Source organism: Camelus ferus, chromosome 13, assembly GCF_009834535.1.
Source record: "Camelus ferus isolate YT-003-E chromosome 13, BCGSAC_Cfer_1.0, whole genome shotgun sequence".
Lineage (NCBI taxonomy): Eukaryota > Metazoa > Chordata > Mammalia > Artiodactyla > Camelidae > Camelus > Camelus ferus.
The window spans coordinates 29,621,493-29,641,659 of record NC_045708.1 but is presented as its reverse complement, the minus strand read 5'-3'; the positions used below and the strand labels follow the sequence as shown (position 1 = coordinate 29,641,659).

Below are 20,167 nucleotides of genomic sequence, written 5' to 3'. Positions count from 1 at the left end.
CTCTCCCAACTACCCTAAGGGCTGGATGCGGCCAGGAAGCGCGTGCATCTTCTGAGGTGGGAACCTGCCTCTTCTCCTCGTTTTTTGTTCCTTTACCATGACGCCTGTTGCTCATAGGTACAAATCAAACGAAGAGTATGTATATGTGCGAGGCCGCGGCCGAGGGAAATATGTTTGTGAGGAGTGTGGAATTCGCTGCAAGAAGCCCAGCATGCTGAAGAAACACATCCGCACCCATACTGACGTCCGGCCCTATGTGTGCAAGCACTGTCACTTTGCTTTTAAAACCAAAGGTAAGAGACGGTCAGCGGGGCACTGGCCCTGCCTGCTGCAGGGAGCTCCCCTCTGGGAGCCCCAGCACAGAGCCCGGGGCCCGGACCTCTCTGCCTGGGGCCTGGGCACCGCCGGATTCCTGGGCTCCCTAGTGGCAGAGCAACCCGCTCCAGACTGGGCGGTGGCGCCCCGTGGCTGCCCCGCCCATCGTCTTGGATCCCACGGGGTCCCTCCACCCAACCTGCGCGATTCCCGCCGCCGCCAGGCGGTGGCACTCTAGCGCACAGCGCCTGGTTTTGTATTCGATCTCATCCCCCTTCGTTTTGCATGTCCCCTTGGCCCTTTATCCATCGATCTGATAAGCTCCAGCATCCACCCTGGTCACTGCCACTCTTGAGTTTGGAAATCCATTCCACCACGAGCCACTTAACACACTCGCATGGTCACTTCTCATGCCAGAGTTTGCCCCTGCCTCCACCCTGCCTCACCACTCAGACCATGTTCCCACTCTGTCCAGCTTCTTTGCAGCTCTCAGCACAGGGCTGGGCCCTCCCCACACCCAGATGGGCAGCCCCGTCATTCCCGCCCCCGCCACACTGCACAGCAGGGTCAACTCAGGCTCCGGCAGTCACCTGTGACAGGCAGGAGGGCTGGCCGATGAGGGTGTACGCATCCAGAAAGCTGCAGTGGTGGTGGCCTGGGCTGCTATAGCCACCCAGGACCCGGGTGTGGACCAGTGGGACTGAATGCATGAGACTCGGACTGAGCTTTTCTCCGCTGCTTCCATTGGCTGCACCTGCAGGACAGGCAGGAAGGCATCGCAGCCTCTTACTTCCTGGCAGTTGAGCAGAGCGAGCACTTCAGAGGGAGGCCCGGGGCTCTTGGCACCCCTGGTGGCTTCAGCCTCTTGAGCTTTGCAGATTCCCGGCTCAGGATTTGTGCACGAGGGTCCTGCTTTCTCCTTTTGGCAGGTTGGGGGCCTCCACACCAGCCTCCACCAGAGCCGTGTGGTTTTTCAGTGGATGGAACTGGAGAGCAGATTCGGCTTTGCTGCCTGTTGACCTTCCTTCTGTTGGTAAAGCTGCCTCCGGAGAGAGGCTTGGGCAGCAGCTTTGAGGAGGCCCCTTGGAGTCTCCCAGCTTTCCTCACTTCCTCCTCCTCTTGCTAGCCCCTTCCGTTCTCTCTGTGCTAGGTCAGGGGATGGTTTATCCCCTTCCCTGACTCATGGCCCCCTCTCTGACTGAGTACCCGGCTCTGATCTGCTGACCCTGTTAGCCTGCCCTACTCTGTCCTCCCACCATCATTCTCAAGTGGAACTTGAACTTGCCTGCCAAGGTGTGGGTGTGTAGAGGCGCCCATCCACCTTCCTCACCCTCACCCTCTTCTCTCTAGATGTCTCATAAACAATGTTTGAGAGGGTGTCTGGAGAGGACAGATAGGCCTGGAGCATGCCTCGGCCCTGGGCGTGGGCTCTGTCCCCCATGCGCCCCCTGCAGTCCCACTTCCTCCGGCCTTAGTGGCCAGGAGAGAGATGGGAATAATTGACGAGCAATGTAAATAACAGACTTTGACTCTGAATGCTGAAAAACCTTTTGTCCAAGTCACCCTTGAAGGTGAAGAAAATGGGTCCCCAAAATCAGAAATGACTGTTAAAGCTGGAGCTGTAACTAGAAGCCAAGACCTCAGCCTCCTGGCCAGCACCCTCACCGTCTTCCTCCCTGTGAGGAGCTCCTCCCTTGTCGGGAAGGAGGAGCAAAATCAGGTGGCCTCCAGAATGGATCCCAACTGCTGCCCCTATTCCCAGGGTGTGTCCTGGGGACCGTGCTGTTCTGTTCTCTACATGAGGAGCCCAGTCCTGAGAGTGCTCCCAGCCCAGGGCCATGCAGAGCGGCCTGCCGCCTCAGGGAGCCACCATCCTGCCACGTGAGACGGCAAAAACCCATCTGGCTGAGTTCCTAGCCAGGACAATCTCCCCAAGGGGCCCCGATTCAATTCCCTCTGACTTTATTGAGAGAACAGGCCTGGTCTTTTTCTGCCAGGTCTGAGAGGGTCCTAGGTCCCTGGCAGGAAATTTTCCAGGAAATTCCTGCAGTGGAAGCCACAACTCCAATATCTGCAGTACCTTCCTGGGTCCCTCTGAGCCAGGACAGAGCACTGGAGGGTCCAGAGCACATAACCTGAGTGGAGGATCTGCAAGCCCTTCCCATGCCCTGAGGATGGAGCCTCGGGGGTGGAGACTTAGGGTGGAGCCCTGAAGGCCCCGCCCAGGAATTTGCACTCACCCTAGGATGGGGAGAGTGCTAAGCTCTCTGCAAATGCTCCTGGAGGCTTCTGGAAAGACACTTTCCAGACCCAGAGCAGCGAGCGCATCTGAAACAGTGGAGTCTCAAACTCTGGGACTCAGAGAGGGGCCAGTGAGGGGAGGAGGCAGATGGAAAGGGCACAAGCTCACTCCTGGCTCTCTCTGCACAGGATGAGGAGTGAGGGACGCAGCAGGACTGGCACTCGCCTCTCAGGGCTCCTGCCCACATCCGGCTGCCCCCATCTTCTCCCTCCCTTCAGTCTCAGATTTGGGCCGAGCCAGGCTGCGTGAGAGCTGAGGCTGGGCCCTGTGATCCTCAGGGCCCTCGGTCACCACCACGTGGCTGTGCCTGGCCAGGGAGCCCTTACTGTCCGTCTCTGTCTGCCTGTCTGTGTCTCCGTCTCTGTGTTAGACGTTGTGGCGGCAGCTCTGGCCCCCGGCTGCTAGCCGGAGGTGGGCATCTCAGTGGGTGGGGCCGGGCAGGGCCCACTGGGATGTTCGGGGGCCAGGAGTCTAGTGTCCTCTTCTCAGAAGATTCCCAGAGACCAGCAGAGTGGCTGTGCCGGTCATAGTCCCTTGCGCCGATCTCCTCCGGACAGAGGTGGCAGTTTGGGGCCGGCCTCGGGGACCAAGGGAGGGCAGGTGGCCAAACTCAAGGCCAAAGGGGGCAGAGAGGGTCATTGGCTGATGACCTCTGCAGAGGGCCCACCTCTGTTCCAGATGCCCATCATTTTCCATCCACTTGCCTTTCCTCGTTCATTCTGGGACTGTCGTGCTTTTAGTCAGGGGCTGGGACGATGGTGAGAAGCTGTGGACTCTACTTGATCAGCCAATGCTCTGACCTTTGACAGGAAAAGGGTCTCCAGGCCGAAAAAGACACCTGTGGCCATTTGGTACACCTCTTTCAATTCACAGAGGAGGGGACGGGCCCAAGGAAGGGGGATCAGGGAAGGCACCGGACGACACTCAGGGCTACTCATCCGGTGTCTGCCCCTGTAACCACACGGCCTGTGCAGGTAGTCACTCTGACTCCCGACTCCTCCCTGCAGCCTCCAGGGGCAGGGGCAGAGGAGAAGCCGGCGTCCAGAGCCGCCTGGTGCCTTCTCCTGGGGGTCCTGAGCCCAGACTGACTGGTAAAGCCATTTGCATCACAAGCATCATCTCAGCATCTCTCCCCTCCACACGCAGCACAGCTGTGGCAGAGCCCTCCTGGGTGCTCACCAGAGTGGCTGTTTGTGGGGGAGGGGAACGCAGTGGGCACCTGCTCCCTGCCAGGCACGCTCTGCTGCCACGCCTCACGTGTTTCCTCATCAGCTCCTCCCCGCGTCCCCGAGAGGTAGGTATTACTTTATAGTTGCAGAAACTCGGGCTCAGAAGGTTTAGAAACTTGCCCAAGAGCACACAGCTAGCCAGTGGCAGAGCCCAACTCACACCTAAGGCCGTGCTCGTCTACACACCCTGGTTCTATCCTGCCAGTGTGGAGCAGGCCATACCCCTGGAGTCCCCCAGGCCTGGTTCCAAACGGGGCTCTGCGCTAACTGGCAGGGTGGCCTCAGCTGGTTGGTTCACCGTGTTGGTGAGCGGGACCATCCCGTCCCCTGAGACAGCCGATAATCTCGTCCAATGGCATCCTCAGCACCAGGGCCCAGAGTCAGAACAGAAGCAGGAAGCTCCTGGGCCTGGCGTGGGTGGATCACATGGTCTGGGAGGTTCCTTCCAACACTTTGCTTCTGTAACAAGAAGAGCCTTTCCCACACGTGGATCTCATGCACCCGTTGTGTGCTCAGCATTTAAGTTGGTTGACTAGAGACCTAAATCGTCCAGGCAGAACATGTATAGCAATAATATCAGAGCCAGAATGAGCAGTGTTCATAGTCCCCTGTGGTCTGGGGTAGTCAGGGGATGATGGGCTGGTCCCGGAACATCAGGGGACATTCGGCTCCTCTGGCCCATGGGAGACCCCAACTGCCTTTCCCACCTCTAGACATCCTGCTCAGGCTTGAGGCCTGCTCACAACAGTGAGAGCAGAGGCCCACGATGCTGGACAGGGACCTTTGGGGACCCTTTGACCCTGGGATGACCCTGGAAGTTATGGCTTTGCCCCCCCATTTGGCCAGGATTAGAAGATCCAGGTTTCTGACCAGGTGAAGGGGGAAAACCTGAGTTGGGAAGGATGAGGTCACAGTGTAGGACTAAGGGGAGGAAGGGGGAAAGAACCAGCTTCTCTCCATCCCTGCTGCCCTTGACCTGCACACCTCAGGGAGTCTCAGCTGAAGGTTCCCATCACTCTCTCAGCAAAACCTTAAGGTTCTCGAGAATTCTCAGAATGATTAAGAAGCACCCTTTCATCCATCCTTGGGCTGTCTCTCCCTGTTCAGCCATCCACCACCCATCTCTTCTCCCATTTATCTAGTTCTCCCATCCTCTCATCTAATAGTTTGTTTTCCTATCCATTTATCTTCCCATTTATTTTCTCATCTTATCTGTTCCTCCTCTTCTCCCATTTGTCCTCACACTAATCCATCCTTCCATCTACCTGCCCATCCTTTTACCCTCCTGTCTGTCCTTCCATGGATGGACGTGTGCTCCACCCACCCATCCATCCACCCACCAATCTCTCTTTGCATCTGTTCCTGGAGTCTGTTCTTCTCTCGTCCATCCCTCTGTTCAAACTTGCCAACTAATAAGATTAATGTGACCAAGCACTTGACTCAAGGACCTTATGATTTATCAGATGAACAACCACATGGAAATACAGCAATCTGCAGAGCAACAGTGAGCACATCACAGTTTGGAGGTGGCTGCTCGGCCCAAAGGAACATCTTGAGGCATCAGCCTGCATCCTTCTGGGACAGGCTGGGGATCCCTGGCTGCCCCTGCACAGAGCACTCCTGCCCGCAGGGCTCTGTGGCCTGTGAGGTGCTGTGCACACGTAGGGGAGAACTGAAGGTGTTGCTGTCTTTCCCCTGGTTCCACAGAGCAGCTGCCTCTGCTCATCAGCCCGTGGGGTGGGACTGACCACTGGGGGCAGAGTCAGTCTCCCCCGCTGAGGGCTTCGTAGGCATGGGAAGGGCAGAGCCTTTGCTTGGCCTTCCCTCCACACACCCCTCCAACCCTGTGTCTGCATGGCAGTGACCTTGGAAGACTAGGAAGGGGACGTGACTCTCTAGGGCAGTCAGGGCTTGGGCCTCGGCCTTGTGGCCCCCAGGTCCCCAGCTAGCAGATTTTCTACACCTTCTGCCCTCTCTCCATTTCTAACAGTAACTTTGTCCTGGTTCCTCTTCCCAAACCCTAAGATTCCTCCCAGTGGGCTACCCTGCCAGTGCCCTCAGCCGGAAGGGCATCCTCGTGTCCACCCACCATGCTGGTGTACGGGAGCCCTGCTCTCGCCCCGGCGTTTGAGACGGCCAGTAATCCTGACTGAGGAGCATCACCAGCTCCTGGGCCCAGAGTTAAATCAACGGCAGGAAAAATCTATTGCATATGACTTCTCTTTTAATTTCTTTTTTGTTTGTTTGTTTTTTTAACTAAAGCATCTCACGTCCTCATTATCCCCTCTGTCCCCTCACAGCCCCACGCCCTGCTGCCTCAGCTTCTGGGTACCGTCATGCATGGCTGTGGTTGCACATCCCACCTGCACACCTGAGCGGAGGGATGTCCTGGCACCTGCCACCCTGGCCCCCGGCCTCCAGCCAAGCCTGAGTCTGTTGTCATTCCTTTCCAGGGAATCTGACTAAGCATATGAAGTCGAAGGCCCACAGCAAAAAGTGCCAAGAGACGGGGGTGCTGGAGGAGCTGGAAGCCGAAGAAGGTAAGAAACTGCCAACCCCCTCCTCCCCCTTCTCCCTCCTCCCCCTTCTCCCTCCTCCCCATCTCCCCCTCCTCCTGCTCCTCCTTGGTCTGTTCCTCCACTTGCCCTCGCCCTGCCTTCCTTTCTGTCCTCATCTCCTTGTCTCCCTCGTCCTCCTCTCCCTCCTCTACCCTTCCCATGCCCTCTTCTCCAGTTTTCCCAGCTAAGGGGAGACAAAGGTTAAGTTCACAGGATGATCGCCCCCACCTTCCATTTACTTCTGCACATGCTGGGAGCTGGAGCAATTATGCATGACTTGTCTGCAGTGCAGGTGGAGCACCTGACACCCATGGGTGCTGGGTGAATATGGATGGTGAATCAGTTAATACATGAATCATGATAGTCAACACTGATTGGGTGCCCACTCTGTGTCAGGTATGTTCAAGACACGAGCCATGCATTATCTGGACAAACCCTCACAATGACACTCTGAGGTCCACACACATGCTCCACACCCACACTCACATCTACACACTCTGGCACAGGCCTGACACCTGGGCCTTTTAGAGCTAGAGGCTTAGAGCCAAAGCCAGACAGACCTGACAGCCCCACGTGACCTCCCAATCCCAATCCACATCCCAGCACCACACCCTGGCCTCAGTCCCCCACCAGCAAAAGGCATATTAGAACCAGTTCCTGAGAAGCCAGGGCAGAGGGTAAGGTGAGTCCAAGGCAGTGTGTCTTCCCAGCATCCAGGGAAGAAGCTTGGCGGATGGATGAGCAGGCAGTACCCCCAGCAGAGGGAGGCCAGAGACATTCCTCCTGCGCCAGGCAAACCTTTGATCAGATTCCCTAAAATGGGAATCAAGAATCAGAGTGTGACAAAGAGAGATGTGTGTGAGTCTTGTTTTCCTGATTTGGGGATGCACGTGCAGCCTGACAAAAGAGCTGGATCACATTTCCTTTTAGGTGAAATAAATCACCTTTATTGAACAGAACACAAGGAACTTGGGGCTGTGCCACCCAAAATGAGTATGTGGGGTTACCATGCTGATCAAGAAAGTGCATCAGGCCATTTACAGATGTCTCTTTGAGTCCTCATAATTGTGGTAGAAACTTGTGTTGCCTCGTTTTGAGTTGAGGAAATTTAGTAACACTCGAACAGGTTAAGGCAGTTGCCAGACGTCAGACAAAAACACTGGCTCCACGCCACTCCAGAGCCTGGTGGGCTGGACAGGGAGCTGCCCCCAAGTCCAGAGCCCTCCCAGGGTGGGAGTCAGGGAGTTTTGACTAGCACTGCACCAGGGATCCACTGAGGGGCCCTGAGTTTTCCCTGCCGCTCTCCCAGCTTCATTTTCCCAGTGAGGCCAAAAAGGACGACCTTATTTGAGGATGAAATCAATGCATTCATTCCGGAAATACTGCACCAGCCCTGTTCCAAGCCCTGTTCTAGGTGCTAGAGATTTGGCAATGAATAAAACACAGTTCCTTTCCTCAGGAAACCTGCATTCTAGAGGGGAGCCAGGCAATGAACAAATGTGGAATAGGGCAAGGGCAATGAGTATGAAGGGGCTGGGAAGCGTGAGGAGTGGCCTCTCTGTTGCGGTGGTGTGAGCAGAGGATGGAAAGGGAGAGACAGGTCATGAAGACAGGTGGGGCCTGGGGGAGGGCCTCTCCCAGCAGAGGGAACAGCAAGTGCAGAGGCCAGACAGAGTTAGGGGAGATGAAGTCAGAGGGCTGTGGCTGTGAAGGTCAAGGAATGGACTTGGCCGCCTGGTGGAGCAACGCCCTCTGACGCTCCTTGACTGTGTATGCAGAGGGTGACCGCTAGGGGGCGCAGCTGGAGGCAGTGATCCAGACTGACCACGTGTCAGACTGGCTGGGCTCAAGGAGGTGAGGAGACATGATCAGATTCTGGATACAGTCTGCAAATAGAGCCAACCGGTTTTGCTGACACCTGGGGGACGAAGTTAGGCATGAAAAAAAAAAAAAAAAAAAGAGCCAAAGCTGACTCCGAGGTTTATGGCCTAAGAAACTGGAAGGATGGAGTTGCCGCTTCCCGCGACGAGGAAGATTCGGGGAGGCGCTTGTCTGTAAGACATGAAGTGGAGATTGGGAGCACAGCCTAGGAACGATTGCCTCCGGGTGGCCGGGCCAGCACTGCAGCCCCGTCCCTGAGGGTGAGGAGGTTGAGCACCAGCGCCACCGTGTGGCCAAATACCTTCGGCGCCCCAGCGCCCTTTATTCCGTCTTTAAAACCTGTGGGTCCCAGGCCCCAGAGAGGCGGAGCTTTGTGGAACCTTGACAGTAATCCCAGCAAGAAGGGCATTGGGCCGTAGGGCAGGGACATCCCATGAAGCCCTGAAGAAGCCCAGATGATGTGGGGGGGCCCAGCAAGCCCTGTGCTGGGCGGGGGACCCTTGGCTTCCATTATTCCTGAGCTGGGTGTCTAGGGCAGGATACCGCCCTCTGCCCCTTAAAACTTCCTCATCTGTAAAAATGAGGATCCTTCCTGCTGAATATCAGGAGCAGACTCACTCACTAGTAGCACTACCCCTCTGACCTTCAACTGCAAGATGAGATACTGGCAATGCTGCCTTGTGCTGAGGATGGGGGGTACTTGGGATGATAATAGCTAAGGTTTACAGGGTACTTACGAGATGTCAGACCCTCACAATCCTCCCAACAGCTTCATAAGGTGATTTTTATTATTCTTACCCCAATTTTACAGACAAGGAAACCAAACACAGAGAGAAAAAGTAAATTATTCAACCTTCTGCAGCAAGGAAAGGAGCTGGGATTCAAACCCAGACCATTCCCTGCTTCTCAATGCATAAAAACATTTTTTAACTGGCAGTGTAATAATGCAAGGCTTGTAAACCTTAGTCCTGACTCAGCCACTACTCCCTGGGTGGTCTTGGGGAAGCATTTGCCCTCTCTGAGCCTGGATTTCCCCAGTCAATGAGAGGGCAGGCTAGGTGAAATCCTGGGGCGGAACCAGGCCCTGCTAAAGTCTTAGGCAGGGGAAGTAAATGCCTGGGGCAAAACTGCAAAGCATGTTTGGCACCCCCATCTTCATTCGTACTGCCTTCACAATTCCCCTCTCATCAGTCTGCTCCCAGCTGCCAGGAGGCCGTGCTCTTGGCCCCATGGCCCTCCCTTCACCTGCCAGCCCCAGCTCCACCCCATAGTTTTTGACCTGCATCCTCCTGAATGCCGACTGTCATCCATTTCATGCATCTGACTGCTGTGTGTTGAGCTGTTTGGAAGCACAAATGTTGGGCTTTCTGGCCCAGGGGAAGCTCAGTGTGGTGGGGTCTGGAAGCCAGGTTGCAATAGTGGCCTGAGTCAGCTTGTGTGTCCAAGTCGAGTGGGTGCTGGCTTGGGCCTAGAGCTGGGCCAGCAGGACCCAACCTCTCCGGAGCCTGCCAGGTGGGCTAGATGTTAGCAGAGTTCTCCCTGGAGTCCTGATGGCTGCCTATTTCAGAGCTGGTCAAACTAGACCTGTGTTCCGTTCTAGGTGACCAAGCTGGCGGGGACTGCCCCACCAGAAGCCAGACCAGGAGGCTGTTATTTCCACTCCCCCCACCCCGCCACCAAGCTGGGAGCAGCAGGGGTTCTGAAAAGGCAACACCTTCTCTGGACCAGAGCAGCTGGGATGAGACCCTGCTCTGCAGCCTGGAGCCAGCTTAGCCAAACCCCCACAGAGGCCAGGGCTTGCCACCTGCCAGATGCCGTTGTACCAGCCAGCAGCAGCCTGGCCGCTGTAGCAGATGCGTGTGTAAACTGACCATGTCCAGTGCTGCTGGGCCAGCCAACATGGCTGCTGCGTCCCAGAAGAATAGATTTCTTTAGGAAGGTATTAAGAGTGACCATAATTATTTGAGCCCTTGCTGTGTGCCAGGGGTGTGTTTATTCCCCTGAGCAAACCCTGTGAGGTGAGATTATATTCATTTGACAAAGGAGGAGACTGAGGCACAGCAGAGCGACTTGACTTGCTCATGGTAGAGCCAGCACTGAAATACTAATGAAAAAAAAAAAAGGCTTGTCTTGTTTGCTATGGTTTGAAACCAGCCCTCCTACTTACCGTACTTGGGCAAGTGACTTATTAATCTCTCTTGCCTTGGTTCCCCATCTGTTACACGAAGGTGAGAATAGTGCCAACCCCGCAGGCTAATTTGAGGACTCAGTGAACTAATACACAGCAGGTCCTAGAACGGGACCTGGCACATGGTAGATACAAGGTAATTCTTGTTCACTGTGATAATACACAGTGTTCCCATATCTGCCATAGCCCTCATCCTCTCCACAGTCTTGTGCCATTGCTCTGGCTGTCAGGCCCAGTTTGCAGACAAGGACACTGGGGCTTAGAGCAGAGCAGTGTGGGGCTGGCTGTGACCTCAGGTCTCCTGTGTCTCCTCCTCAGGAACCAGTGATGACCCATTCCAGGACTCGGAAGGGCGAGAGGGCGCAGAGGCCGTGGCAGAGCACCAGTTTTCAGACCTGGAGGACTCGGACTCGGACTCAGACCTGGACGAAGATGAGGATGAGGACGAGGAGGAGAGCCAGGACGAGCCATCAGGCCCGTCCTCGGAGGCACCCCCACCTGGCCAGCCAGCCACGCTGCCGGCAGACTCCTCACCTGTTCGGGGCCCTCAGCCCCTAGATGCCACCTCTGACAACCAAGCTACATGGGGCAGCTCGGTCCCAGAAGCCGAGCGCTTGGCAGCTGGCAGCGGCTCCACGTCCAGCCAAAGCATCCTGTGCCTCCCCCGGCTGGGACCATCGGGCTCCGTGGAGAAGGACACAGGGTCGGCCCTGAGCTCCAAGGCCATATCCCCGAGAAGGCCATGGTCCCCGAGCGAAGAAGCAGGCAGCCGCCCACCACTCGCCCCAAAACTCTCACTAACCAAAAGCGACTCTTCTCCCCAACGACATTCACCGGCCCGAGAGCCCCAGGCCTCAGCCACAAGCCCACCTGGCCCCCAGACAAGTCCTCTCCCCTGCAGGTCTCCAAGACTTGAGCTGTCTCCTCTCACCCCTCACCCCCTGGGAAGGGAACTGCCCCCTGAACGCAAGGGCGCTGTAGACCCAGGCCCCCCCAGACACTCGCCCACCAGGAGATGGTCTCCAGGCCAGGCCGAGTCACCGCCACTGTCAGCGCTGCCAGGGAAGTGGGCCTTGGCGGGGCCGGGCAGCCCCTCGGCGGGCGAGCGCGGCCCAGGCTCAGGGCTGGCCCCGCGGGCCGTCTACCCGCCTGCGCCTCTACCTCACAAGCTTCTCGGCAGAAGCCCAGCGGAGACCTGCGCCTCCACGTGGGTGAGTTCCTGCCCCCAGAGCGGCTGGACCACTTCTCACTGGTGGGGGTAGGGGGCTGTGAGCTCACACCTCTGTGAGGCATCACACGTGGAGCTGCACCCCTGCCAGCTCAGCAATTACTAATAACCTAGCAGATGGGTGCTGGGCATCGCCTATGCCGGGCACCAGGCTGGGTGCCTGAAACCAGTTAGCTTAGCCTCAGAAGCAGCCAAGCAGGGACTCTAGAGCTGGGCTTCCTAGGGTTAAATCCAGGATCTACCACTTAAGAGTGGTGTGGCCATTTCCTCTCACCCCACCCCCACCCCATCCCCATGTATTCTTTGAGCACAGGGCAGAGTGCAGCCAAAGTCATCACATCTCAACATCACTACTACCAGCACCCTCAGAGTCACCGCGGCCAACACCATCCCTGTCACATCATCAGTGCCATCTGCCGTCATTACACTCCAGGGGCCATTACTGCCACCCCATCAGCTTGATCACTGTTGTCACCATCGTCGTCCAACACCACCACTGTCACCACCGCTGCCATGCCCCCCAGCACTGATACCAGTATCACCGCCAACTTACCTTTCCCCTCCCAACACCTTTCGAGGCACCATACTGTCAGGACCCAACACCGCCGCTCACCACCAGCCGCATCAACACCACCACTCAGAGATTCGAGCTCCGGGGGGGAGCATGACCTAGGCACCTTAACTTGATTTTTAATGTGGGGATCACATTCAAATTCCCGGTGGTGGGAGAAGGTCAAGAGCCTTAAGTGGGAATTCACGTCCAAGGGTAAAGTGGGGTCAGTACCATTCAAGGAACAAGAGACGCAGCAGAACCAAGATAGAGGGCCGGGCGCATGGGGGCCACAGGACACCCCCATCCTCTGAAGATAGACATGCCAGCCAGAGGCACGGGGACCACGTGCCCAGCATGGAACCCTCACCTTACTCGGTCTTATTTTCTGACCCCAGCAGAAGGCCGAGTCGCCAAGTCCCTCCTGTTCACCTGGCCCTGCTCATCCTCTCTTCTCCCGACCCTTCTCCACCTCCCACGACTTCCACAGCCACAGCCCAGCCCGGACAGAGGAAAACATCTTCAGCCACCTGCCTCTGCACTCCCAGCACTTGACCCGCGCCCCGTGCCCCCTGATTCCCATCGGCGGGATCCAGATGGTGCAGGCCCGGCCCGGGGCCCACCCCACCCTGCTGCCGGGGCCCCGCGCCACCTGGGTCAGCGGCTTCTCGGGGGGTGGCAGCGACCTGACAGGGGCCCGGGAGGCTCAGGAGCGAGGTCGCTGGAGTCCCACCGAGAGCTCTTCGGCCTCCGTGTCCCCCGTGGCTAAGGTCTCCAAATTCACACTCTCCTCGGAGCTGGAGGCCGGGGACTACCCCAAGGAGAGGGGGAGGACGAGCGGGGGCCTGGGCCGACCTCCCGACAGGGAGCCCCATGTGGCCAAGGTGCCCGCAGAGCCCACGCCGAGCCCCCGCACCCCACACGAGGCCTCACCCCGGCCACCCCAGGGCCGCAAGGCAGAGGCCCTGAGCCCCCGCCTGGAGTCACCGCTTGCGCCAGCCCACCCCACAGCCCCTGCCACCCCGCCGCTGGACCGCAGCAGTTCCATGGGCTGCCTGGCCGAGGCCTCTGCTCGCTTCCCAGCCCGGAGGAGGAACCTCTCTGGGGAACCCAGGACCATCCAGGGCTCCCCTGAGCCCTCAGGAAGTGGGGGGCCCAGGGCATCTCCACACCAGCCCGAGGACCAGGGACCCCGGAGCACTTAGCCTCCCTCCGACCGCTTCAGCATCTGGATTCCGGTGTTTGGCAACAGACGTTTCCAGCCGACTTCCTCGAATCATCATGCCACCACGGGCTCCCCGTCCCATCTGTTGATCTGTCCAAGCAGCTTCTGCTCGCCCCCATCCGTCTTATCTTCCCATCACGTATGCAGTTACCTGTGCCTTTTTCTATAACCTTTTGTTGCTTGAAAAGAAACAAACACACACACACACAAACATAAAAAAAAAAAAAAAAACCACAAGGAGTCTGAGGCTGTGAATATTTAGGTGGGGCCTCACCCTCGGCCACTGTAGTCAGCAGCCACCCCCCTATGGCTGGCAAGAGGCGGTCATTTGCTGAGAGAAAGGGGTTGCACTGAGGAAGAGAAGGAAAAAAAAGAGAGAAACTTTTAAAAATATATAATTAAATGTAAAAGCAAGCACTCCTATGTACAGATGTTTATGGTTATTTATTGCTGCTTTATCCCGCCCCAGGTAGTGGCCACCCCTGGCTGCCAGCAGACGGACAAGCCAGGAGACTCCACGGGCAGGCCCTGAAAACTCCAACTTTCTTTTTTCCCAAGAAAAAGACAATGTTACTTTTCCTAGGATTTCAACACAAAATATATGGAGCGGGTAGAAGGTAGGAGCTGGTTTGTTCTCCAGGGCTCCCAGCCCCCCTGGGTGGTCTGAGTCATGATCCCATCCTGACAGCTGACGGGTAGACAAATCCTCCTGCCCTTCCCCCGCCCCAGCACCTCTGCTCTGCACCCCCACCCCAACCTTTGGGCTGGGAAAGGAGCCTTGACCATCTGTCTCCTGGTTCCTGAGCACCTGACCTCGGCCTTGCTCTCAGGGCCCCGGCCACTGGCTGCCTTCCTTGTTCTAGAAACTACCCACAAGGCTGAAGTGACAGGGCCCAACCCCTGGGGGTCAAGATCCAAGGTGCACTGCCTTGCCGTTCCTGAGGCCAGGCTAGGGCTTTGTCTCACGTCTGGTCCCTGGGGTGCAAAGGGCCCTGTTTCCTCCGTGGCTGGGCTTTTCCAGTGCTCAGCACTGGAAGTTTGCAAGGACCCATTTCTGGACCTCTTTGCAGCAGGACTGGTCCTCCTGTCCCCACTCCACACACTGTCAGGCCTCCAATATCTCCAGGAAGTACCCAAATCCAGGACTGGTAAGAACTGCCCAGACCTCCTCTTGGTTGGCATAAATCTCCTTTTAAAAAATAAAACTATATATATATATATATATATATATATATATATATATTTATATCTATCTCCACAAAGATCATGGTGTTTGATACTTCCCCTGGCCTCCCGTTGCCTGAGGTCATTTGAATTCTTCTCCAAAGCAATCAGCAATAGCTAGTGCCTCCTTCCTCATCCCCATCTTCTCCTTCAGGAAGCCGCCCTGTATTTCCTGGGACAAAAACCTGCTTTGTAAAATTTTTAAAAATTTAAAGATAACGTGATTATAAATTAAAATCCCAAATTGAAATGTGGAACTTGAACTCTAGCATGCTGACCCAATCCTGGGATTGGTGAGTTTTCCCCCAACCTCCAGAAATTATTTTCTTTAGTTTCCCCGCCGGGAGGAGAAGGCACAGAGGCCATGGTCACGGCCCAGCCAGGCTAGGTGCTAATGCCACAGAGCGGGGACCTCCTTGGCTGGTCCCCATTCCTCAGCCAGGCTGTATGAGTCCTGTGGCCATAGGGGGCTCCTGGGTTGAACTTGTTTAGACAGGACACCATGAGGTGCAGAGAGCTGAGGCACTTCCATGAGCTCAGGCATAATTCCCTCTTCTGCCAGTTCAGGGCCTTTCCCTGCTTGACTTCTGCTGTGAGGACAAATCAGCCACAGGTCCAGCCTTCAGACCACCTAGTTCATTTCCCTTTGACCTCTTTCAGCACTAAGACAAAAAGGGGACAATAGGGAAGGGCCTCCCTGGAGATCTGCTGGGCTCCAGGGGGCGGGGGGGCGGGGAGCAGTTCCCAGCTGCCTGCCCCAGAGTCTGGGACTCTTGCCTCCCCCTCCCCCTCCCCTTCGCCGCCTGGAAGAAGACCAGCAAGCCCAGCCTTGGCCACACTGGCACTGGTTTGGCCTGGCAGGAGGTGGGAAGGAGTCCAGCCCCAGTTACAGCTTAGGCCAGAGGTCGGGGCTTTCCTCACCCTCACCTTTCAGCCCTACCCCCGGGGGCTGCCCAAGGACTGGAGACTTCAAGGGCTGAGGCCTGGGAGCTGGCTAAAGGGCATTGCTTCAGCCCAGGTTTGAAATCTTCCTGGGCAAGATCTTCCAGCTCCAGACCTACAAAGCAGCAGACTGGGGGCTCTGCTGGACTAGACCCTGACCTTGGGTGTGGCCACGCCCCTCCACCCAGCCCTGCACCCCAGCTCTCCTGGGTATCACTCCACCTCCCCCCCACCCCCCGTACTGAGACAGCCCAGCCACCAAGGTTTCCTTCCTGGAGGCCTAGTCATGGACGGTGTGGCCAGCAGGGGAGAGTCCTCAGGGCCACCCGGGCTCACAGGCACAGGCAGAGGGGATGGACGCCAGGAGTTACTGGAGAACAGTTTCTCAATGACAGTGACACAGTGTGCAAGCAAGCTGGCCTGCACAGGTGCCCAGGGAAATAGCATCAGTGCCGCCAGCCTGGGCGGTAGGTCACTGGGCCTGCCTCTAATCCCCTCTGCCAGACTCCACTCCCGCTTCCCCAAGCACAGAGCCCCCCAGCCCACATGCACACCTTCACAAAGTGGAAAAAGACTCTCACTCCACGCCCACCCCAGGCCCCCTGCCCTGTTCCCAACCACCTGTGCATTTCCAGCTTGCCTGTGTCACTGTTGTCCCTGTGAAGCAGTGAAGCAGTAGAGAAAGCAGTGCTGATTTGCTGGCATGGACACCTATTGTGTGCTGTGTTGAAATGTGTGGGATTGGCCGTTCCTTGGTACAAGCCCGCTCTGGTCCTTGGATGTTGGTGGGGATGGGGGTTGGTGACCAACTAAACCAGGCCTGGCCCTCTGTTGGGGATTCCAAGACACTTGGCTCCCAGGCCCACCCTCCACGATGTCCTTCACCCTCGGCAAGCTCAGGGTCATTCTGGGTACTAACCCTGTTCCTCTCCGAGGCGCCCTGTACCAAGCCTACTCCCCCTGCCCCCCACCCATGGCCCTGTCCCCTGAGACCCTTCCAGGAGGCTGACAGCAGCGAACTGCCCACTCTCCCACCTCCATCCCTTCCAACTTCCAGATCCAGCAGTCCCTCCACCTCCCTCCATGGGAAAAAGTCTGAAAGAATTCATTTCCAGAACCCTCTAGCACCTGCTCCATCCTCACTGGGCCCTTTTGAATGGGAACAAGCAATATAGCTGAGCTGAACTGCTCTCTAGTTCCTTCTCTAGACAAATCTTCTTAAAGCAAAAGTCCTGCCTGGGCAGCCATCCTCGGAGACAGATCTGCAGCACTGACCAAGGGGAGAAAATTCCCAAAGACCCGTTCCACCAATTCTGCTTCTGTGTTGCGAATCCAGTCCGCTTTCCATCGGAAAAGCGCTTCGGCACTTACGATCACTTTACTAAACCTAGTGTTAAAAAAAGGAAGAGGAATGAAACAGGAAAAAAGAATGTGTAGGCAAATGTAAGATACACACTCTCTGTAAGATAAATATTTGCCTTTTTTTTCTAAAAGGTGTATGTATTCTGTATGTGAAATTGTCTGTAGAAAGTTTCTATGTTCTTAAATGGCAATACATTCCAAAAACCGTACTGTAGATATATGTACAGCAACCACACTGGGATGGGGTAGTTTTGCCTGTCATTTTATTTAAACTCCAGTTTCTACACTTGCATCTTGCAATGTCAGTATGGTATATATCAGTGCAAAAGGGAAAAAAAAAACTCAACAAAAAATCCAGCAGGTCTAAAGCACAGAGTCTGATGTACAAAAGGAAAAAATGCTCAGTATTGATGTGTGTGACCTTTGTTGTAAATTACATCTGTACTGTGAATGAGAAGTTTTTACAAGTATAATAATTGCCTTTATTACAGCTCTGGCTGAGTGTTCAGCCTGAGGATATTTTTTAAAAAAAGCAGCATGTTGGAATAAATTTGAAAATCCCAACATAGCCCTGTTTGCCCGTCTGCTGGTTTTTCTTAGGGCTGTAGAGTGTCAGAGCTGGAGGGACACTTGGAATATCCAAGTGCTTCTTTGGCTACAGAGAAATCAGGCCCAGAGAAGGCAAGTGACCAGGCCACAGTCACACAGCCTGGGATTCAAGAGGCCCCTCCCTTCCAGGCTTGGCAGGAGGCACCAGTATATCGCCATGTGGTTCAGGGTCTATATGTGTTTCCTAGGGCCACCGGAACAAATTAACAAACTAGGTGGCTCAAAACAACAGAAATGTATTCTCTCACAGTTTTCAAGGCCAGAAGTCTGACATCAAGGTGTTTGTTCCTTCTGGCGCCTTCTGAGGGAGAATCTGTTCCACGTCTCTCTCCTAGCTTCTGGCGGCTGCAGGCAATCCTTGACCTTTGGTTTATAGCTGCGTTGCTCCCATCTCTGCCTCTGCCTTCATGTTACTGCCTTCTCTTCTAAGGACACCAGTCATCGGATTCAGGGCCCACCTTAATCCAGTATGATCTCATCTTGAGATCTTTGACTTAATTATATCTGCAAAGATCCCTTTTTCCAAATAAATTCCCACTCCCAGATTCCAAGGGTTAGGACATGGACTTAATTTTGAGGGCCCATCATTCAACTCACTAAGACCCAGAATCTAATCATGACACAGCGATTTACTGCCTGTGTGGCACTGGGCAAGTCACATAACCTCTCTGGGCTTCTGTTCCCTAATCTGTAGAGTGGAGGGTTGCTGTGAGGATTAACTGAGATAGTAGACAGCATGGCTAACAGAACTTGAGCATAGTAAGCCTTCAACCAGAATCCGCTGAATAGGCCTTGGGACTGCTGGGATTACAAAGATGAAAAAGACAAGAACCGGTCCCCACCTTTTGTATTCAACAATGACTTGCTGAACACCAGTGAGGGGGCCAATCACCGGATACAACTGGGAACGAAACGGACAGTCCTGCTCTCAAAGAGCTGACATTCTAACAGGAGAGGCTGTCCTTATGCAAATATTGACGTCATTAATTATTCAGTCGCAGTGGCCTTAATTGCTGCTACAGGAGAGAACAAAGCTCTAGTCCAGAGTGAGTCTGTCACCTGGAGACTTTTCCTAGAGAACCCCGGCCCAGGGGCTAGAGGTGGAGTGGAGCTGTGAGAAGCAGCAGACAAAGAGGTAGATGGACAATCAAAAGAGATCCTTAGGGCAGAACACTGCCCAGAAGTTTAGCCCTAAGAACCTAAGAGGGTCTGCTTGTTTCAGCCACTGGGGGGTTGTTGCTGAATAAATGGTGGAAGGAGAAACGGAGTGGGCAGAGGGAGTAAGGAGAAGGAGGATATGGGGACCGCAGATCCAGACACCTTCCCTAGGGCCTGGGCTGGAGGGTGGAATGAGAGAGCTGGGGCACAGTAGCTGGAGGGGGGCCTGGAGTCTAGGGAAGAAAGACTGGAATACATTTGGGGGTAAGGGGGGTGCTCATAGGAGGGGGAGGCTCATAGGAAGGAGCTGATGAGATTCCAACCTACCTGATTAAGAGGAGATGCAGTCACCTCTCCCAGTGTGACCCAAGGGTAGAGGTGCCAGTGACATCAGGGACAGGAAGCTGAGAACATCCCTGCCCAGGAATTTTCTCTGTGAAATGGAGTGAGGTCACCTGCTGAGAGGAGAGGAGGAAGTTGCGGGGGGGGAAAGATTGGAGAGGTGAGAAGGTGCGAACCCCCTCTGAGAGGAGTGGGAGAAAGCGGACCGGGGAAATAAAGGCTGGCGTGGTTCCACTGCTGCTCACCATCTCCTTCCTATGAGCCTCCCCCTCACCCCTAAATGTTCTCAAGTCTTTCTTCCCTAGACTCCAGGCCCCACTCCAGCTACTCTGCCCCAGCTCTCTTATGCCTGCCCTCCACCCCAGGGAGAATCCGTTCTCGACAGCATGGAAAGCATACGTGAGTTCTCTGAAGGGCCAGCCACCTGCCTTCCCCGGCCTGCCGCAGGGCCCAAGGCCCACCTGTCACTCACACATCACCGCCACCAGGGCTCCCACGGCTGCTCTGGAGTTCACGGAGCATTTATGCTTTTGCAGAGAGTCAGGACGGGGCACATACCCCCCGCCCTTCACAGACGAAGGGCAGAGCCCAAGAGCAACCCTGGCAAGTGGCAGGGCCACCGACCCCGGTTACATCTGACCCAGAGCCTCAGGAGGGCTTGGGCTGCTGCCTGTTGCCACTGAAGCCTGACCCAAGCCTTGCTACTCCCCAACCAGGGTTCCATCCTCTCCCCAGGGCTCAGGTCCTAGCCCAGGCTCGGTCCTAGAGACTCTCAGGGATAGACCATTGAAGGCAGGATGGCCTCAAAAGGCAGACCAGTCAGAGATGAGCATGAGTGGAGAGAAACAGGAAGAGGAAGAGTCAGGGGAGGACAAGGGGCGACTGAGGAGGGAGCAGACCAGGGCTGCACGGCATGGGGCTCATCACAGCCATCTGCTCAGGAGAACCTGGTCCAGAGAGAGATTTATCAGCTCACCATCTTCCAGAGAAGGAAGACTGGGGCTCAGACAGGTGATGCTGCTCCCGATGTCATGTGGTGAGGGGCAGGGCAGGG

At 55.7% G+C, this 20,167-nt stretch overlaps 1 protein-coding gene across 5 annotated transcripts in view; it reads left to right on the top strand.

The window, feature by feature from the left end:
• HIVEP3 (HIVEP zinc finger 3) overlaps positions 1 to 17,572 on the top strand; it is a 369,906-nt gene extending 352,334 nt beyond the window's left edge. For 4 of the 5 annotated variants that reach the window (XM_032493976.1, XM_032493974.1, XM_032493973.1 and 1 more), the window contains 4 exons: positions 118 to 293; positions 6,300 to 6,386; positions 10,792 to 11,684; positions 12,650 to 17,572. In XM_032493976.1, the coding sequence (XP_032349867.1) occupies positions 118 to 293; positions 6,300 to 6,386; positions 10,792 to 11,684; positions 12,650 to 13,456 (1,963 nt within the window). In that variant the 3' untranslated portion in view covers positions 13,457 to 17,572. The remainder of the gene's footprint in view (positions 1 to 117; positions 294 to 6,299; positions 6,387 to 10,791; positions 11,685 to 12,649) is intronic. The other variant, XM_032493977.1, reaches the window with a different exon arrangement.
• The last annotated feature ends 2,595 nt before the right edge of the window (positions 17,573 to 20,167 follow it).